Source organism: Meleagris gallopavo, chromosome 20, assembly GCF_905368555.1.
Source record: "Meleagris gallopavo chromosome 20, MGAL_WU_HG_1.1, whole genome shotgun sequence".
NCBI classification, from domain to species: Eukaryota; Metazoa; Chordata; class Aves; order Galliformes; family Phasianidae; genus Meleagris; species Meleagris gallopavo.
In genome coordinates, this window is record NC_139423.1 from 5,252,093 (window position 1) to 5,272,542 (window position 20,450).

The 20,450-nt window shown below is 53.1% G+C and overlaps 2 protein-coding genes across 3 annotated transcripts in view; one reads left to right on the forward strand and one right to left on the reverse strand.

Moving 5' to 3' along the window:
- Positions 1 to 20,450, reverse strand: part of RBFOX3 (RNA binding fox-1 homolog 3) — a 110,520-nt gene that overhangs the window by 87,021 nt on the left and 3,049 nt on the right. The window lies entirely within an intron of this gene.
- ENPP7 (ectonucleotide pyrophosphatase/phosphodiesterase 7) lies at positions 15,030 to 19,460 on the forward strand. Its single transcript, XM_010721321.4, has 6 exons — positions 15,030 to 15,303; positions 16,221 to 16,366; positions 17,153 to 17,773; positions 18,010 to 18,223; positions 18,575 to 18,675; positions 19,279 to 19,460. Exons 1-5 carry the CDS (start codon positions 15,030 to 15,032, stop codon positions 18,661 to 18,663), a joined length of 1,344 nt encoding a protein of 447 aa, XP_010719623.2. The 3' UTR covers positions 18,664 to 18,675; positions 19,279 to 19,460.

The window sequence follows — 20,450 nt, forward strand, 5'->3', positions numbered from 1 at the left end:
AGAAGCCTTGACCCACAAAAACCCAAAGCAGAACATGTAATACCCAAACAGAAAGCGACTGTATGCCTGGTTGTGGGCGAGCGCAGCCTGCAAAGCGTTCTCCTGCACCAGAGGGATAAGGAGAGAGAGCCCATGCTAATGCACTCTGAAATAATGCTTTTTCAAAAACAATTTGTGATAGATTTCATAGCAAAGTTATGCAACGTAATGAGCAAATCTAAAACATAATTGTCACTGCACATTAACAGCAAAACCCTGAGCCTCTATCACACTAACAAACTTATTAAATCAGCGAGCATTGCACTGCATCAGTCAATTACTCCAGCAACACTAAGATCACCAGAACAATCTGATATCCATTACAGAGGGAGGAGGAGGGAGAGCGTGCAACTGGAGCTGCCCACAGCGTGACACGTTCTGAAGCATCACATGTCGTTACATTTCTGATGCGGTGCTGCACCTGTGGGATATTTGCAGCCACTTCATAGAGCAAGCTCAGCATCTGTCAGAGCAGCTCCGTTGCCTGGCTCCATCCCTGTGCTCTGAGCTCACCCCTGGCTCTGGGGAGGGCAGACTCTCAGCTGTTGGCACAGCTCCGTGTCCCCAGCACCGCCATCCCATAATGCTCCGTCCATACAGGACTGCCAAACACGGAATAACCTCATTTTGAGGTGAGCCTGGGAAGGCATCCCCACAAACACCTGGAGCAAAGTGCGCCTCGGTATCGTGATTTGACACAGCGCTAATTATGCAAATTAATCACTGGTAAATCAGGTGTGTGCATTTATTTATTTTGTGTTTTGCACAACAACCAGGCAGGAGGAGTGCTGTGAAAGAAGCACTGCCCCACTTATCCTGATAAGGACTGCCTGGTAACGCGTTGTGCCCTCCAACCTCGCCTCCTGTTTTAAGATTACATTCCCCATTGACTCGTGGGCATCACACCATTCCTGGCTCCCAGTGTGTCCCCGCAGAGAACAAACCACGCTGGGGACACAGCCCTCTTCCAACAGGGAGGGATTTTCTTTCTCCCACCCCTCTTTGCTCTGAGGCTCTAATAGTTGGAAAAGAAAACAGAGCAACAGTCGCTGCAGCAGCTGAGGATGGGGATGGAGAGGGGCTGCCCCACCGTGCAGCACTGCCATCCCCTTCATTCCAAACACAGCGCTTTGGGAACACAGAGACAACTCTATCAGGGGAACAGGAGCTAATTAAATTTGCCACGATCGTTGGAGAGGAAATTATTTAATATTCTGCACAGAGTTTAATATCTGAGAGCATGAAGAGCCACGATCTGTCGGAGATCCTTCCCAGTGCTGGGGGCAGCGCTGTGTGGGACGTGATGATGTGGGGCTGCCACGTCTCACACGGGGCAGGCAGTGCTGACCTGCAATGCCATCATCCAGCCCTGCTCTCACAGCCAATGTTTTGTGGCAGCTCATCCCCTCTGCTTTGCCACTCGATCCAAATTTCAGCTTGGGCAAGGGGCAGGAGGGCACCCAGCACCCTCCCCACAAGACCCTCAGCGTGTCCATCCATCCACACTGCTGCCCTCCCCCCATGCTGGCTGCTGGGACCACCCCAGCCCTAAGCAGTGCACAGCATGCAGTATTGCATGCAGACAGCAGCCCCACGCCATCCCTGCACACAGCTGGTGACCAGGAATGCTGCGAGTCCCTCTCCACTCAAGCTCCTTCCTTGGACATTTCGTGATACTTTAGAAGCTAAATGTCGGGCTCCACTCACTGCCATTGAGACCAAAAATGCAGTGGGTGCTTCCCAAAGGTATTCCACTCCCCAGCTCCCATCCCACTGCCTTCACCCCTTCCACCTTTCCTACCGCAAGCACATGCATAGGGAAGTGATTACAAGCAGCAATAATTTTCCTTCTGTATTTATGTCACCAATACTTTCTGCTAATTCCTGTGGCTGCCAGCATGGAAGCACTAATACCTCTGCAAAAGACAAAGCAATTATTTCTAAACATAGCTCCCTTCCCTTGCGCTGTCACCATCTAAATCACTAAACCCCTGCTCTGTTGACAGCATCTTCTTCTCAGTAGCAAGGGGAAAAAAAAGAAGTTTGGTGTTCTTGTTGGTTTTTCCCCCTCCCAAAAAAGCACATCCAGAGGCATTAAGCAAGCAAATATCCCCATCCCAGGGCCTGAGCCCAGCACTGAGCACATCCCCAGTGATGTCCATGGGGCACTGCCAATGGGGTCAGGCCCAGGGAGAGCTCAGTGGGGGGAGAGGAGCAACCAGAGGCCAAGTTCTTATCAACTGCCCCTAAAACATCTCCGTAACATCTCACATCCAACCTACACTAGCACCGCCGGTAATTAACAGCTATGTTTTAATTAAACATTGATTAACTCCTAATTAGTCTAATGATTAGTCACCTGAAGGAGACAAAGCAAAATACTGGATCTGCCAAGACAGGAGAGGGAGAAGGCAAATGATGAAAGATGAGAGGAGACTGAAATTCCTTCCCTGCATCCCTCTGGGCCAAATGTTTTCTCTCATTCCACTCCTTTATAAATGAGCCCTTCGATGTAGATTTTTCGAGTTGTGGCAAGTCTGATAAAGTCTCCTGTTAGTGATGCAAAGGAGACAGCCTTTTTTTTTTTTTCCTGCCTTTTCCATCAGATTTCAGCTTGTTAATGCAGCTAAAGAGCTCACTAGTAGCCAAATTAGTCTCCATCGCCAGAACAAAGCGAGCCGGGGCTGCACCTTTCCTCCAGCAATGCCCCAGTGTGAGCACTGCACAGACAGCAAGAGGATGCCATGGGTGCATCCACAGCCCTTCCCCTTTTTGAGACAGGGCCATTTACCCACACTGCTCAGAGAAATCACTCCTGGCTGAAGGCTGTGGGCGTGCTGGCAGCAGGGCACGCTATGGGATGTACTGGGTGGCTCAGGTAGGCTTAGAGCCCTCGCTCACAACAGGAGCTCTGCCTGCACCTCACCTCCCCCAGAGGCACCGTGGGACCCCCACAGCAAGGGATGCAGAGGTTGAAACCCTCCCTGCAGGCTCTTGGATCGATGGCTTCACACATCTCATCAGAGCAGGACCGGTACAGATCGATACAGAGAGGGCAGTGGGGGAGGCAGCCCAGTGTGTGCCACCCTCCTCCTCCTCCTCCTCCAACAGCATCAGCAGGGAACCCCTGGAGCTCCCTATGCTGCCCACCCCAGGGGGCTCTGCAAAGCATTTCCCTCAATCCCTAAGAGAGGGAGGGGGAAGCAGCAGAAAGGGTCTGTGCCCCCCAGAGCCACGCAGCACCGCCACCCCCCGCACGCTCACCCGGGGGCTCCCAGGGATGCCGTGGAGATCCCAACGCATGCAGTGCATCCAACCAAGGGCTGCAGGGAGACGGAGGTGGCTACGGCTGCTCCGTGCTTCCCTACAAAGCAACCCGCTCCTGGGGCTCCTCTGTTCTTCCCCGCTTACGCAACTGTACAAAATGTAGAAGGAAGGAAGAAGGGGAAAAAAAAAAAAAAAATTAAAAAAAAAAAATCCCCTAGATGCTAATTTACCCGAGGAGCTCCAATGGGCTTGCATGAGAAGGCAGTTTCAGCAGAGCAGAGGGAAGAAAAATGAAATAAATGTTAAAAGATCGGCCATATCTGAAACAGCGCTGCTACAAGAACCCTGCGGAGCCACCTGCACCCTGCTCAGCACCTGCTGGGAGAAGCAAACAGCAGCAGTGCAGCAGGATCCCTTTGCAAACCCTGTGTCCCTTTGCAGCAGCACAGCACTGCCCGGCAGCACAGACAGCCCTGCTGTCCCCGTCCCCCCCCCCCCAAGCATCCCCAGCCATGGGCAAGGGGCCCACAGCCCACCCCCCCTTCCTGGGGACCTTTGGCCGTTGCAGGTTTAGCAGTGCAAAGCACGGCTTCGTAGCAGCTGAGGTCGGTGGGATTGATTTCTTGTTTTGTTTTAAGTGCAGCTAATCTAATAGTTAATTTATTTAAATTGATAGGGCAGAGAGAAATTACATTTCTATCTTCTCCAAATAGATTTTACGCCGCCTGTGGCCCAGGTGAGCTCAGAGCTGGGCTAAAGGCCCCAGTGCATCCCTACCACAGCTGCCTTCACCAGCCGTGACATTTTTCATCTCATTACTGCCATTTCTGCCATTTTAGCAAACAAACCAGTGTAGGTTGTTTGTTTTTTTTTTTATCACAACACATTAGCCATGGGTACACAGTGCCTGCCCAAATCACCCACAATAAACAGCGGGTCCAAGGACAGATCTCTCAGCTCCAGGGCCAAAGTGGGGCACTGAGCACCCAGATGCTGCCCACGGCACACGCAGGGCCCCCCCAGCCCTACATTCAGCCATAGGTTTCCTGTAAGAGTCAGCACCGTGCCAGATTTATGGAGGATGCTGCTCAGTATTTCACGAGTGCTGCAGGCAATCCCATCGCTGCCACTGCGGCTGCACAGAAAGCACTTTGTAGATTTGATTATGCGATAAGGGGCATCAGAAATGCAACTTGTTGCCTATATCCCAGAGTAATTAATTTCGTCTGTATTGAACAAATGACATAATTTGAAGATTTCTGGGCTATGGATTAAGTAAGGACAGATGAGAGTGTCCTCATTGGCTCTGAGATTAATTAACACCAAGAGGCAAAGCGAGCTCTCTGCTCTGCAGGATTGGTTTGCTGGCATTTTTGAACTATCTGCCCAGCCCATGGCTGACCCCAAGGACAGGACATCCAGCATAGCCAGGCTGGGAGCAGCAGCCCCCATTGATCAGGGCACAGGAGCCTCATTGGGACCCATTCCTATAGAAGGACATCGGAGGATGCCAGAGACATCCAAACTTCAGGGCTTCCCTCTGGGTCCCAAGCCACGTGCTCCAGCCACGGGGCAGGCACAGAGCAGGACACATCCATACGAAGGCACAGAGGGGCTCAGGATGGGGATTTCCCCTCATCCATTCCAGACTTGCTTAAAATTTCCCAAGTGGGGTTGAAAAAACCAGGGCTCCGTGCGGCGTTTATTCATGAGCCAGGCGTTCCGTTCAATGTGCCTCGCCACGCAGGATCAAAGATACAGAGCAGCACCTAATTAATTATTTTTCCTCTTCTTCTCTAACATCCCCTCGTCGAGCGCCGAGTCCCAGAATCTAAAAGCCTCCCTTTCAATGACTCCGCATAATGAGATGGATTTGGACTCCAGCAAATTTGTTCGGTTTTATGGAGTATTACATGAAAATGCTGTGAAATTAAGTTCTGTCTTTGCTATCACGCCATGGCCATCAGAGCGCTTTTATGTATGGCACTGAGACTAAAAGATGGGAAAGTGAGTCCTTGCTGCAGTAATGTGGCAAATGGGGAGAGGGAGGAGCCGTGCAATGGAGATGACATGGTGGAGGGTGAGACTCGGGGAAATGATGAAGGAAACAAGAAAGTGATGCAGATAAAGAGTACAAGCTGAGAGCCCAGAATGGGGCCAACGGAGCGGCGCAGCAGCAGGGGGTGGGAGTCCCCATGTCTCCTTCCCAGCCCCGCTGCTGAACTCATCCTGTTCTCTCACCTTCCTCCCTTCCCACCTCTCCTTGCTCCCTTCCTCTTCGCACTCGCTCCCTCCGCTCAACCCCAGAGCCATCTATTTCTTCCCTTGGCAACTTTATAACCCATTTCCTTGCCTGACAGCAATTAAGCAAATGCTTCGCTTCCAATCCCACGGCCCGTAAACAATGGAAAAATAAAACGCTATAAAGGAAAAGGCAACGAGATCCATGCACACACACACACACACATTTGTGGAGGGCAGGAGGAAGTTGGGGACAACGTCAGTTGTATCAGAGGCTGCACAGCTCCCCGCACACTGCTTGCTCCTGGTCCCCAAACACACATTTGGGGAGGGAGGCATTCCCAGAGCACTTGGAGAGCACTGAGCTGCCTGCATGGATGGCACTTACATAAAAAGAAGCGGCCAAAAATAAATAAATAAGAAGAGGAGGCAGCAGCACTCCCCCCCACGGTGATGTATGTGATTTTTGGTGCCTGACAGGCCCCGAGCCTCCGGGGAGCCGCATTGATAAATCGCACCTTTCAGTTGGCAGCCAGGCTTAAAGAAACCCAGCGCATCCAATGGTGGCACTCAGCCCTCAATCTGGGGCTGCCCACCACGAGTCCCAGCCACCTGATGGGAGCTGCTCCTGCATTAGCACGGCGAGAGGCTTTCTGATGTACAAACCGCTGGGAACACGGAGCCCTGCGCCGAGGAAACTCAAACAGACACACTTTCTAATTTCCATGACAACTGTAATAGGGTATTTGCTCGGTTTGGGAGAGCCTGGGTGTGCAGGAATGCGCTCATTAGGCACAGAGAGAGGAGAGAGGCTTCTGCCAAGCAGCTGTGCCCTGGTGCACATCAGGGGCAGGATGGGGCTGGCGGTGCTGGGGGGCACTGGGAGGTGCATCCCTGTTGGTTCCCATGATGGGATACGCTCAACACCTCAGGGAGGTGGAGGGAACAGCAGCTCATGTCCGTGTGGGCAGAGCAGGACAGGACAGACCAGGGAACTGAACCAGAGGCGGGCAGTGGTGCTGGGATGTATGGGCACACAGTCCTGTGCTGTTACCTTGGGATGGGGCTGAAGGCTCAATGCATGGCCAGTGCAGCTCGGCTGGACTGAGCTCCAGTCCCTCTCTGAGGAGCTCAAAGGACAGAGGGACCAGCAAGCAGTTAGCAAGCAAGAGAGAAATCCAGGCGATTACTGAAAAGCTTGGACACGGCAGTGAATCCCGTCGCTGCCAACAGCATCCCCAAGCCATTAAGAGAAAAAAATCAAGATGTGGACAGAATTAGATTGGCCATAGGTGAAAAATGGCTCAATTATTTCTAGTGCCAGAACCGCAGAAGGACATTTCCCTCTGCTCCTGATCCACAACCTCCCACTAATTAGCAGACCTAGCAGAGAGAAAAATGCTCCAAGCTCTGAAGAGAGCAACAGCTCGAGACAACACAGCCACGGCCACATCCAGGCGCATTTGTATGCACTGCATAAGCTGGGCACAAAGCAACGCACATGCGGAATTGCATGCTGGCAGATAGGAACTTGCCATGAGAGGAGCTGCCTCCTGCAGCCATAGGGTGGGCACCCAGCCAAAGCCAGCCCTACAGACCCCCCCCTCAGCTCCTGGGACGCTGAGGTCTCTGTTTTGCCCCAGAACCTCTGCTGGGATCACAGGGCACAGCTCAGCCCCGGTCCCACACAGCAGTGATGCAGCACAGCAGAATCCAACAGCCCTGAGCTGGGAAAGGCACAGCCGGGACGGGAGAGCTGCAGGCATGCAGGGGAGGACAAAGCCTGGAGGAGAATCCAGCTCTTTGGGAACAGGCTGGAGGACAGAGATAACTGCAGGCGCTAGCTCACCATCCTCTCTCCTCTTTGTAAGCAGGGATCTTTTAAGGCAACTGATGCATAAAAACAAAAAAAAAGTTACCAGGAGGCCCTGCCCCCTCCCTGACAAACTTCTGAACATGCTGTCATCAAGAAAAATGATGCTGGCAAGAGAGAAATCCGCTGGGGTTGCTGGCAATTTACCAGGCTCCAGCCCCAATGAGTGTTTATCAATAATTTCAGGATCTGCCTGTCGCAGCCACCGACTCCGCACTCAGGCAGAGATCTCCGAGCAGCACGGGTGTCAGCACCGCCACGGGGAGAGGAGGCACGATGAAAAGGGAAATCAATTAACTGCTCCTCAGGAGCAGGGATTTGCCAGCATTACAGGGAAAGGTCTGTTCACCTTGCTGTAACAGGAAAACACTTAAACGCTCCTCGGTGACACAAAGGCACGTCCCAAGCCATGGAGAGCTGATGCCGTGGGCAGCTGAGCTGCAGTCAGGGACAGCGATGGTTGCAGCAGTACTGCAGAAGAGGGAGTGATAAAGCAGCAGCAGCTGCATGCACTGAGCTGCCCATGGCCTCTGTTGGGGCAGCTGCATGCCCCACAGCTCCGCAGCAGCCCTATGGGGCTGCACCTTGCCCTCATTCCACACCCTTTGACCTACCCGCTGCTCCTGTGCTGAAGGCAGCCACCGCACCCAGCCACGGAGAACAAGGCATTGCATCTGCATCACTGTGTAAGAGCTGCTAATGCATCCGCCTTCCTGTATGGGTCTAATGGCTTTCTGAGCCAGGGGACACCGGTTTCTTAAACACCATGTAGTGCTGAGCTGCACAACACAACCAAGCATTGAATGAAAAAAAAGATATCCCTCCCTTCTACGTTTTAAATCTGTTGTCTTTCTCATTTGATACCACATATTTATGAGAAATAGTGAATATTCATTTCCTGTTACTCACTTTTATGCCACTCCTGAGTTTATAAAACTGCGTAGTCTATCACCCCAATTGTCTCTCCAACCAAGAGAGCCCTAATTTATTAGGTTCTTCTCAAACAGAAGCTGTCCTGTGCCTCTGATCAGCCTTGTCATCCTTTACCTTTTCTAGTTCAACCACCTCCTTTCTATGATTGGAGAACCACAACCACAAGAACAATTGCACTGCAACACAGCATATTATACCTTGGCATAACATTGCTGCTGTTTTGTTTTCAGTCTCTCTCCTAACAACTACTAACAATCAATTCGCTTTATTTGACTGACACCGCGCACTGAGAAGACATTTTCATAGAACTACCCACAGACACTGCAAGATCCCTTTTCCCAAGGAGGCAATATTGAAGGCCTGCTTTGTTGGTGTTTTTTTGTTTTTTTTAAGTAGTTGAGAATGTGTTCTCATTTGTATTACTCAGCTTCAGAAACATTCATCTGCTATTTTACCATCCAGCTGCTCACAGCCCTGCCCAATCAGCTTCAAACTATCCAGCTATTATGCAAAACTCTCAGATGAGATTGATAGAGGCGGATAAGACACCAAACCAACAGAGTCGTAGGCCAGCTCTCCTACATAGGGGCCATCCTCATAGAATCATTAAGTTTGGAAAAGACTTCTGAGCACATGTAGCCCAACCACCCGCCTATTACCAATACTGCCCACTGAACCATGTTCTTTAGTACCACATCCACACATTTCTTGAACACCTCCAGGGATGGTGACTCAACCACCTCCCTGGGCAGCCATGTACATCCCCACATCCTCCTCCCAAAGCCTTTTATTTCGCTCTGTGTTTCTCTGCAGGCAGTGCGACCCCAGAGGCTCAGATAATGAGGACAACGATAGCAACAAGCGAATAAGGAAACATGTGGTGGTTTTCATGTTCAGCTGTGTTTTTAACTGCAGAAGCAGTCTCTTCACGTGGCCTTCCTGAGGCCACATTCTCTTTACTATGAGAGAGATAAGGTGCTGGAAACAGCTGCCCAGAGAAGCTGCAGATGCTCCATCCCCAGAGGTGTTCAAGGCCAGATTGGATGGGGCCCTGGGGAGTCTGGTCTAGTATTAAATGGGGAGGTTGGTGGCCCTGCTTGTGGCAGTGGGGTCGGAGATTCATGATCCTTGAGGTCCCTTCTAACCTGGGCCATTCTGAGATTCTTCCTCCCTCTGAGATGACTTGACACCTTACTAAAGAGCCAGAAAAGCCCAGGCATCCTGCGGCCATTTGGCCAGAGCTGCAGAGACCGGAAAAGCCCAGGTTCCAGCTGCAACGGCTGCCTTGAGCCAGAGGGAGGCTACAGGCTACACCAGCTACCCTGCAGTAACCCCCTACCCCCTTCCAGAGGGGGGAATTAAGATAGGATTACACCTCCAGGCACATATCGATAGGTATTGATAGCAACGGGCAAATCAATCGGGAGCAACAGCACACACCATTAAAGCACATTCGGACTTTGCAGAAGGGTCGGGAGCCCCGAGGAGGAATTTCGAAGGGGAAGAGCTCCGTCTGGAGCGTGGAGGGCGGCTGGGAGGGCGCGGTGGGCACGGCCGGAGTCAGCACCGCGGACAGCGCCCGCAGCCCCGCGCACCGCACACGTGGGAGCCGCAGCCCCACCGGCACCCAGCAGAGCCCCACCACGGCACCCATAGCACAGCAGGGAGGCAGCCTGATGGCCTCTCCTAAAGAGAGAACGCATTCCCTCACCGATGTGCGTTTACTTCTGGAAGGCACTACCATCCTATCCGGCTGCCTCAAGCTTATAGCATACTTTAGCCCGCTCTTTCAGAGCTGTCAAGGCCCGCCCGTCCTGTTGCTTGCAGTGGGAACAGCCTCTCAGCATCACCGTGCTGCAGGCCAGCCTGCCAGCAATGAGCCATTTCACTGCTGGAGGGAATTCTGCTCCAAGAAGCTGGCCCAGCATCCAGACTGCGATCAGACATCAGTCCTGCACTCCCTCTGCTAGACTTCAGACACCCCTCTGAAAGGAGCAGTTCTTAATTAATATTAATACCTTGCATCATGTCAGATCTTCTCATGCATTTATGCTCCCTCTGTGGGCAACTTCCCTGCCTGTCCCTCTTACAACAGGGAGGTGATTACGCAGGCAGGTCCTGTGTTGCTGGGGGCTCCTGAGCCACGGGCCTGGTGTGGCTGTAATGGATTGGTGACATCGTTATATTTATGGGTATTTCTAGAGAAAGAAAAAGGCTAGTGGATGTTCATATGTTCTTGTTATATTATTTAAGAGAAGCCATTTGAGAGCACAGGAGAAGCAGTGTCTGCTCCCAAAAGGAGGAAAAATAATGGAGGGGAATATTTGCAAAAAGCTCAGTTAAGTAAATATTTTATGCCCAATAATGTTATGGCTTTTGAATGATGCATGCAAGGGAGTTGAAAGGAGGTGAGGCACAGAGCGAGGCAACATACATTGTGTGTGTAGAGTGCAAAGGTGTCCGTGTGGGGGGAGGGCAAAAGGAAGCACGGTGCCCTGACTGCTGCACCTCACTCCAGCTGGGCGAGCTGCAGGAAGAGGCAGCACAGAAGGGAAGGACCACCTCCAATTCTGGATTGACAATGCCCTTCTGTATCAGGAAAGTTAGAGCTGACCTTACAGAGAAGTGGTTTTCGTACCCAAGTGGATGACACCCTTCTCCTCCTGTGTCTGGTGCGACATCATAGGGAGGGATGGTGAGAGAGATCTCCATCCCACTGACCAAGAGGAGCAGGGACACGGGGGGCAAGGAACTGGAAGACAAGCAGATGGTCCAAGAGGAAAAGGAAGATGGGAAAAGCAGAAGGAAGGCCAACCAGGCAGAGGGAGGCAGCAAGGCTGCCAAGGGGAAAAAAGTAGTGCTGGCACAGGCAAGGATGATGCTCTGACCAGGGGAATTCTGCCACTTGCAGGCAGAAGCACTGGGTGAGCATCAGGCATGAGGTAAGCACAGAAGGGAGTAAAATACCATTAAGCGTAATAAGAAATGTACTTGATCAATGAGCTCTGTAGCTGAGGATCAATGGGAGGCAGACACAGCCATTAGCTAAGAAAGCTGAGAAAGAGCCCCAGGCTCTGATGAAGTGGTCAATACCGTGTTTAACTGAGCAGCAGAGAAAGGGTTCCCAGCAAGGATGCAACCAGGAGAGATGGGACTGACCCCACCCCATTCCTCAGGGCTCAGACCCCCAGCAGGCTGTGGCTTGTACACACACACACACACACACACACACACACACACACACGAGCTTCCTCAGGAGGCAGGTTTGATCTTCACCCTCTGAATAAATTCAGAGCCAACAGCCACATTGTGGCTGGCCCCAAGCCTGGTGCTGAGACCCCGCCACGCTGCTGCCCAGAACTCCATCAGCACCCAACTGCTGCACCAAACTGACCTCACTGCTGAACTCCAGCTCTGCACTCCCTTCACACATCCTCTGGGGCTGTCTGCTGCAATCCTGACCCATTGCACCGCTTCTCACTTTGCTGAAACCCCACGGCCAGAGCCTGACCTCGATGAACCAAGCTAGCAGAGAAGAAAAGCAGCACTGATCTCTGTGAGCCTTCAGGGACTAGACACATAACCAGCGATGTCTCAGGAGCATTAGAGCCTGGGGTTGTGCTAAAGGCTGAGTCTGTGTGTGCGTGTGAAGACAACGAGACAAGCAGCTGTCCCCTGGGGTCCCTCCTGGGGAGGGCTCCTTGCTCCCACGGGGGCTGAAATAAGAGCCCCTCTCCCATGGGCTTGCTCCTGGCTCCTGCCACAGGATGTGCTCCAGCCCTTCATCACTGCAGGCAGCACAAAGCACGTTCCCATCATTGCCCCCTGCCCTGCAGGAATAGCTGTGTGGTGACCCAAGCCTGGGCAGGGGGGCACAGCTTTTTTGAGCCCTGACCTCGGGTACATTTCAGCAGTTCCCTCTGACAGAGCTCTGCCCCCTCCCTGCATTACTCACACATTCCTTCAGACCAAATGCTTTCAGCAGCAAGCACAGCATCTCCTGAGAGAGGCAGATGGCAAAACTCCCATCCCATCCCAGCCAGTAATGGCCAACCAGGCAAACACCTGCAGCAGGAGCTTCCTGTTGGAGAGATGAGAACAGTGCAGACCCTCCACCCCCTCCCCACTGCTCCCACTGCCCCTCCCCATCACCCACCCACAGTGATCCCTACATCACTGCAGGTGGGCACACAGAAGATTCCTCCTCCACTGGGAACAGCCCCCTCCAAAGAGCCAAACCTGCTGTGCTCTGCAGGGAACTGATCCTGCTCAGCTCCCATTGCCTCCCAGCTGTCCCAGCACAGCCTCCAGTCCCCCAGCAGCCCCACACATCTCCCTCTGTCTGCAGTCCAGGCCACTGAGCTGCACAGCTCATCCCAGCTCTGCTCACTGGGGCAGCACCACAGTCTTAGCCATAAGGTCCTGGCACTGGGTACTTTAATAGCACTAATGAGCTCTTGGTACACACACAGCTCTGTGTCAGAAGCCCAGAGGAGCACTGCAGACACACCCCAAGCATCAGACAAAAGAGCAGATTCTGTATAAGCACGCACAGGGGCAAACCAGGACACCTCAAGCTGCTTTGTTCAGTTACCTTCCCACTCTCCTAGCAACCTCCCCTCCCTTTTCCTTCCTTCTCCCTCTTCTCAGAGGGCTGCACACATAATGCTTTGACCATTGGGTCAGGGGAGCTGCTGTACAAAACAGAGCTCTTTGGGGCTGGGCAGCAAAGCAAAAAAATAAGATGTTTCTTTCCATTCTGTCAACCCATCCAGTTTACCATTTCCAGCCTTCAGCCAACCTGCCAGGCACCCAGAAATGCTGTCACTGTACCTTCCTGCAGGAGACAGCAGCCATTCACCCACCCAGGCCCCATTCCTCACCTCCCTGGAAGCTTCACACACATCCAGGTCTGCACTTCACTCTCCTTTCTGCTAAGTTCCCCTCCTGGGCTTGGGAAAGCTAGCACTAAAAAGGCAGCTGGGATCTGGGAGGGCACTTATGAAGTGTCTCATCCCTCCCCCAGCAATCAGTGAGGCTCACCTGTGGCCCCTCCTTCACCCCATTAGCAGTGAGCAGCCCCAGCTGTGCCAGTAATGGTCCCTGCAGAGCCAAGTGGCCGCTCCATGGGTCAAAGCACGAAATCCCTGTCAGAAACTCAAGTGGCAGCCGTCATCCTGCTCTCCCAAGAAAGTTGCAATTTTATTTTCCATTAGAAAAAAATAAAAAGAAAGAAAGAAAGAATGAAATCCATGTGACTCACACAGACCTCTGCAGGTGTTACTTGGCTTCCCCTTGGGGAACACCCATGGGTAGTGCTCCTGCTTGGAGCTCCCAGGCACCCACCCACAGTGAAAGCATCAGCCACACTCCCAGCGCAGCTCCCACGGCCCCAGCAGCATCAGTGAGGGGTCTCTGAGCCACGGTAGCCCCTCAGCCACATCTGCTCATAGGGTGAGAGTGGGGTTCTGCTGGTTCCAGATCAACTGCATCAGCTCCAGGTGCAGATCAGCAGTGTCTCCAGATAGAGCGGCCAAAGGTAACGTTCTTTATCTGCACCTCATGCTCCACAGATACTGAATATCAAAATGCACCTCGAAACACCTGTTACTAAGTACTCCTTAGAGATTAGAGCAGTGCTTCCTCCTCAGTACCACCTTCTCTTTCCCAGTAGAGCAGATGGACACGATAACTTATCAGGACCTTCCCACGTGCTGATCATCAGTAATAGCACAGGGACTTATTGAACGACCTCACATCAGCATGTGGAATATTTAGGGCTACTCCCGACCTGGCAAGGAGATAACGTATTTATCAAGGAACCCTTTGACTCCTCAGTGCCTGGCAGGCCTCTATATCCTCATGGAGAGGACAATACTGGGGGGATGCTCAGGGGTACCAAGGTCAGGAAGAGAGAGCCATGGGCAGCACAACTCATGTGCCCACCTCACCCTGGGAGAGGACGTGCTGGGGGATGAGCCCAGGCAGATCTGGGAACCAAAGGAGATGGTTAAGCTCAGGGAGGCAGGGGAATGGCAGAGCACTTGGGTAGCAAAGCGACCGAGGAATACATCCAGAACCAGAGCAGAGAGAGAGATGAGCAAAGACACAAAGGTTGAGAGTTCAAGCCCCAGGGACCCATGTCAACCCCTGTTACATAAGTCTAGAAAAGCCTTAAACTTGGTTTTGCTGAGAAAGGAGTTGTCAGCAATGATAAAACCCCAGAGAAGTCATAAAAATTACAGATGGTGATAAAATGGGATGTCACCGCAGCAAAGCTTCGCAGCAGGCCATGGGACCGGGGCCGGCGCTGCAGCACAGAGGGGTCCCCATGGGGAGGGGACATGGGCTGCCAGAACGTGGTGACAGCATCCTCCTTTGGGCTGTTCCAGCACATCCCATCACCTCGTTCTGCTTGTGGCAGAAAACTCATTCATGCTTCAGCAATAGGAAGAGCCTCACATCACAGCCACGAGCACGAGGCACCATGGATGGAGGTACAGACGTGGTGTTGGAGGGGGGAAGAAGTCCCAGCTAATCCACTCCAGCCAGACAAAAACAAAGAGGCTCCTTCTGATACGAAGTCCTGGCTGAAGCCCTGCACCCGATCAGCTATTGCAAGATTAGATAAGAGCTGAACTTAGCCCCCTCCTGCATATATTAACGTGAGCTCTGGATGTCTGCGCTACCTCTCCTCAAGGGCAAGATGATGTTCCCTTCCCTGGTGCTGCTGTTTGCTGCCCTCCCTGTAGCAAAAGGCAGCCCCGTGCCGCACACATCCGGCCGTGACAAAGTCCTCCTGGTGTCCTTCGATGGCTTTCGGTGGGACTACGACCAGGATGTGGACACCCCCAACCTGGATGCGATGGCAGCAGAGGGGGTGAAGGCACAGTACATGACCCCTGCCTTCATCACCCTCACCAGCCCGTGCCACTTCACACTGCTGACCGGTGAGTGCCACCGACCCGCAGGGGTGCAGAATGGGAAAAGGGCAAATGAGGGGTTGGGTGTAGGAAAAGTTACTGAGCCAAGCAGGCGGCCCACAGACCGGCCTTGATGGCACACTGAGCTTTAGCACATACGTGCTTTGGAAAGAAGAGTTGAGGTGCGTTGAGGTAGAACTGAACCTGTGTTCATCGGAGGTAAATAGCATCAGGCTCAACCGACAGCCTGCTTTGATAAGGGAAATGATTTTTTAGACAAGGGAGATGCAGCACATCTCATCTTCCCGGACTTCAGCAATGTATTTGATATGGTGCCACGTGGGAAATCATTAGTTAAGGTGGAGAAGATGAAGATTAGTATGAAATCTCTAACGTGGGTAAGTAACCGGCTGTGGGGAAGGCAACAGCAGGTAGTGCTGAAAGGAGCGCCGAGCAGCAGGGAGGGCAGCAGGGGAATTCCTGCAGAATCAATGCCAGAGCCAATCTTATTTAAGATTTTCATTAATAACCTTGGCATAAAAGAGCGGTGCATGCTAATGAAAGCTGCTGATGAGGAAAGGCAAGGGAGGGTTGTCGATACAAAGGAGGGCTGGGACGTCACGCAGAAGGAACTGCGCAGCCTTGAGAAGCAGGATAATAGAAGTAGCATGAAATGGAACGGCACAAAGGGCCAGCCTTCCACTTGCAGCAGGGATTTGTGCTTTCCGCTGACCTCGTCCGTTGTGAACGACAACAGAAAGCGAAAGAGCAAAGGGATGGGTTAAACACAGCAGAAAGGTGAACCCTAAATGGGGTGGAAAGGGCAGGAGGCACTGCAGGAGGGATGAAGCCCCACAGCGGGTCCTGGGATGCTCCCGATGGGTGGGGAGCCCCACTGCTTGGTGAGCCCCGCTCACCCTCACCCCATCCGTCTCTTCTGGCAGGGAAATACCTGGAGAATCATGGGGTCATCCACAACATGTGGTTCAACACCAGCACGGGGGTGAAGCTGCCCTACTACAGCACGCAGGGCATCGACAGCTGGTGGGACAACGGCAGCCTGCCCATCTGGATCACAGCACAGAGGCAGGCAAGTGGGGCTGCTGCTGCTGCTGCTGCGGCTGTGCGCTCCAGGCGACGGGAGAGCCACGATCTCTAGTGGCCAGCAGCTAACTTCCTTGCTGCAAGCAACAGGGCTAATTACACCAGCGAAAAGAAAATTAAATCCCCAGGCAGTGGCAGGTATAATCGTGATCGTCCTATTAAAAATAGAGAAAAATTAAAGGTGCGTTTTGGCTTTATTAAGATGTTAATAAAAGAAGTTATCCACTCCCTCATTAGGAAGACCCCAGCCAGCTCTTTAGGGAGCAGACTGAGCCCCAGCATTCCATGCTCTGCAGTGCACTGGCCTCATCTCCCCAGCCTCACCCAGGACACATGGGGGGGCTGTGCAGGGGGCTGCTCCCCCCTCACCGAGGGCTGCAGAAAGGCTTTGGATCTGGCTTTAAGGCAGGACATGAGACCTTGCCCCAGACACGAACCTCTGCTATGTTTACCTGCTAAATTGGACCCGCTGACTTCAGGGTGAGTGCTTGCGTGACTGCAGTAAAGCACACCTTAATGCTCGGATGGTACAAACAGGTCAGCCTGAAGTTATCATTAGCATTGCTAATGTCATGAGAGAACCAGCAGAGAGGGGTTCTGGGAAGGGCAATGCTTCCAGGTAATCACTCTTAATGGGTGATGAACAAGAAAACTTTGTTAGAGGCAGAGGTAGACATCAAGGGGCTGAATGAATCAACCACATCCATGGGCATCAGTTGTACTGACAGGCAGAGTGAGTTCAGCTGAGTTCACATAACGTCTTCACTAACAGGGTTTAAAGACAGGCTCCATCCATTTCCCTGGGACAAAAGCAAAATACCAAGGAGAAGAAGTGAGCATGAAGCTGGTGGAGCCTCCCCTGTTCAACTACAGCAACGAAACCATTTGGAGACAGAACATTGACACTGCCATGGAATGGTTCACAGTGAACAACCTCGACTTCATCACTCTCTACTTCGGTGAGCCAGACTCAACAGGACACAAATACGGCCCCGAATCCACGCAGAGGAGAAACATGGTCAGCCAGGTGGACAAAACCATCGGCTACTTAAGGCAGAGGATCAGGGAAAGTGGCTTGGAATCAAACCTCAACCTCATCATCACATCCGACCATGGCATGGACACAGTCATAAAGAGCGACGAGATCCACCTCCGGAACGTAGAGAACTTCACATTCAGCGACATCCAGTTTGAACTCTTAGATTATGGACCCAACGGGCTGCTGATACCAAAAGAAGGGAAATTAGAGCACGTGTATTCAGTCCTGAAAAATGCCCACCCGAAGTTACACGTGTACAAAAAAGAAGAGTTTCCAAAGAGATTCCACTATGCCAACCATTCCCGGATCACCCCGCTCTTGATGTACAGTGATCCAGGATATGTGATCCATGGGGTAAGATGCACACGCACATACTTTACTGTCTTTCTTGGATCTGTCTCTTTCTTCCTCTCCTCTTCACAGCCCACCAGAACCTTCCTGGCTTTATGCCTTCATTTTGATCCATCTCCCCACAAACAGGTGGTTATACCCCGAGACTGCAGAACATGGGGACCTGGCGGGAGGGAGCAGGTGGGGCCATGCTCCAGGGGGCTGAAGAGCTGGGACACTCACATCTGTCTGCCTTTCAGAGATACAAGGTGCAGTTCAACACGGGAGAGCATGGCTTTGACAATGAAGCCATGAACATGAAAACCATCTTCCGCGCTGTGGGGCCGGCCTTCAAGCAGGGGCTCATAGCGGAGCCGTTCGAAAGCGTCAACGTCTACGCTCTGCTCTGCGAGCTGTTGGGCATCGCGCCGGAACCTCACGACGGTTCTCTGGATGCCACGAGGTCGATGCTGCGTGAGTCCCCCGCGTGCCCCGCGTCCCTTCGAGCCCCGACGGCGCGGCCGCTCCGAGCCCGGCATTGCCGCACGGACAGCGCCACCTAGCGCCGCCTCCCGCGGCACCCCGGCAGGAACGCCCCGCGCTTTGCTTCCCCGCACGGCCCCGCTTCCCCGCAGCTTTCCTTCTAAATACGTACAAGTGGTCCAGACACCAAAAGCAAGGCTTCATGCTGCTGGTAGAGGTCAGGAACAGGAGGTTACGCAGCCACCTCCTGCTGGTGGCTGCTCTCTGCACCAGTCCCTGATTGAGCTCGTCCCAGCTCCGCCACTCGCCACCAGGGTAACGGCCGCACTTTCGGTGTTGCAGGTTCCAGTGCTCCTCTCCTTGCTGCTACAAAGCTGCCAATGATGCTGGGAATCGCTCTCATCCTGAGCTGCTGGGGAGGAGCATACTAACCCCTACCAGAGGTAATTACTGTACAGGCAGAAAGCCCTGTTTGCTCTTCCTTTGGGCACTGCCCACCAGCTGCATTCTGCAGACCACAGGATTTTGAAGTGCACAGGTTCTCAACTTGCTGCACGGAGCAGCAGTACCACCAGCAGCCCTCCTGTTTACCTGTCCCCCTGTCCTGCAGCCTCTGTGAGCTGCAGATATTTGTCTAACCAAACTTTCTGTCTTTATGGCTTATAGTAAAAAAAAAAAGGGCAAGCAGAACCCAGATACCCCAAGCTGAAAACCCACAGCACACGGGAGAGGCTCTGACTGCCATCCTGCAGAGCCACCCCCACAAAATTTTGCTTACCAACAGCTCTCACCCTGGGCTGTAGATGCTGCTCTTGGGAGCTCTGGGAGAAAAACACACCAAGTTTTAATCCTTGATAGTTTTTGGAGAGACAAAGTCAGGACACACCAGATGACAGCAAACACCCAGGCACTGTGGTTCACAAGTCCAGGACCACGCAGATTCTGTGCCCACCTGTCTCAGCCCTGCCCGGTGATGCTCTGCATAGGGCTGATGTGCCATGGGTGCATGGGGCCATTATACAAGGCCAAACTTTTCTCCTCTGCAGGAAGCAGCCCAGGATCTCTCCCAGTGGTTCAGGGACCAGCACAACTCTGCAATCTCAAGGTGCTGCCCTCCTACCTGGGGCATCAACATGGCAGCTGCCCTGACCCCATCCCAGATGCTGAAGTGCCTCTCCCCAACCCTGTGCCTCATCTCAGGGGCTCGATAAACATCTGTTGCCATAGAGATTTGCTCGAGCTGCCTTGCCGGCGTTGGTTTCACCCAATAAGATGAAACAAGAGACGCACGCTTCACTCAGAAAAAAAAAAAAAAACAGGAAGAAAATGTTTGGCTTGAAACCATATTGGGGGTGGGGGTCAGACCGGCAGCATGTAGAGCAAACAGTCCATTAGGCAAACAATGGGGAGGCTCTGCAAGGGGAGCCACATGGGCCGGCACAGCAAATATTATTTAAAATAATATCAATACAGTAACTTTGAAAGTAATCCTGCTGTGACCTTGGGGCTTTCCACCCTGGGCAGAGGCAGTCAGGGCAGTCAGGGCTGTGGTGACGTTGCTGGTCCCAATGACCCCGTGGAGCTGACAGCCGAAAGAGGCACAGCGGTGCCAGGGTCCCCATGCGGTCACAGTGCAGAGCAGAGCACAGTGGGAGCCTTCCTGATGGGACTCCTTACCTAAGGCTGGGGTTTGTCTCAGCTGTGAACTCAGCTGCACAGAGCGATGTCCAGCAGAAAGCCCTCCAGGCTGGAGGCTGAGCGCAGTGCAATCCCACTGAGCGCACAGCGCTGCCGCACCCCCGAGTCGCCGTTTTGACTTAGAGAAGGGATGAGAAACGAAGGAAACGTTGAATTAGTGTATTTGCAGCAGAGGACACCCAGCCCCGTGCTCGGAGCCAGCAGGAGCAAGGCTCGCTCCTTCCCCGCCCCCTGGGCCGCGATGAAGGAGGGGAGCGGGAGGCCGAACGATGCGGAGCGATGCGATGCGATGCGCTGCGCCCGGTGCGCGGCCCGGTGCAGTTCCGAGTGCCGGCGGGCGGTGGCCCCCGCGCCGTGCTCAGCGCCGGGAGCTGCCGGTAGCGGCCCCGCACGGCCCCGCTCCGTTCCCGCAGTGCCGGCGGAGCTGTGAGAGGCCCGGAGGGGGTGGGGGGAGCTGCGCCCAGGTGCTGCCCGAACACGGAACAATTCCCAGCCCGGCCTCTCCTTATGCAAACTCCAT

Coding starts and splice junctions, on each gene's coding strand:
- ENPP7 (XM_010721321.4), top strand. CDS start 15,030: ATGTCTGCGCTACCTCTCCTCAAGGGCAAGATGATGTTCCCTTCCCTG. Junction 15,304..16,220: donor CCACTTCACACTGCTGACCG/GTGAGTGCCACC, acceptor CTCTTCTGGCAG/GGAAATACCTGGAGAATCAT. Junction 18,224..18,574: donor TGCCACGAGGTCGATGCTGC/GTGAGTCCCCCG, acceptor TCGGTGTTGCAG/GTTCCAGTGCTCCTCTCCTT.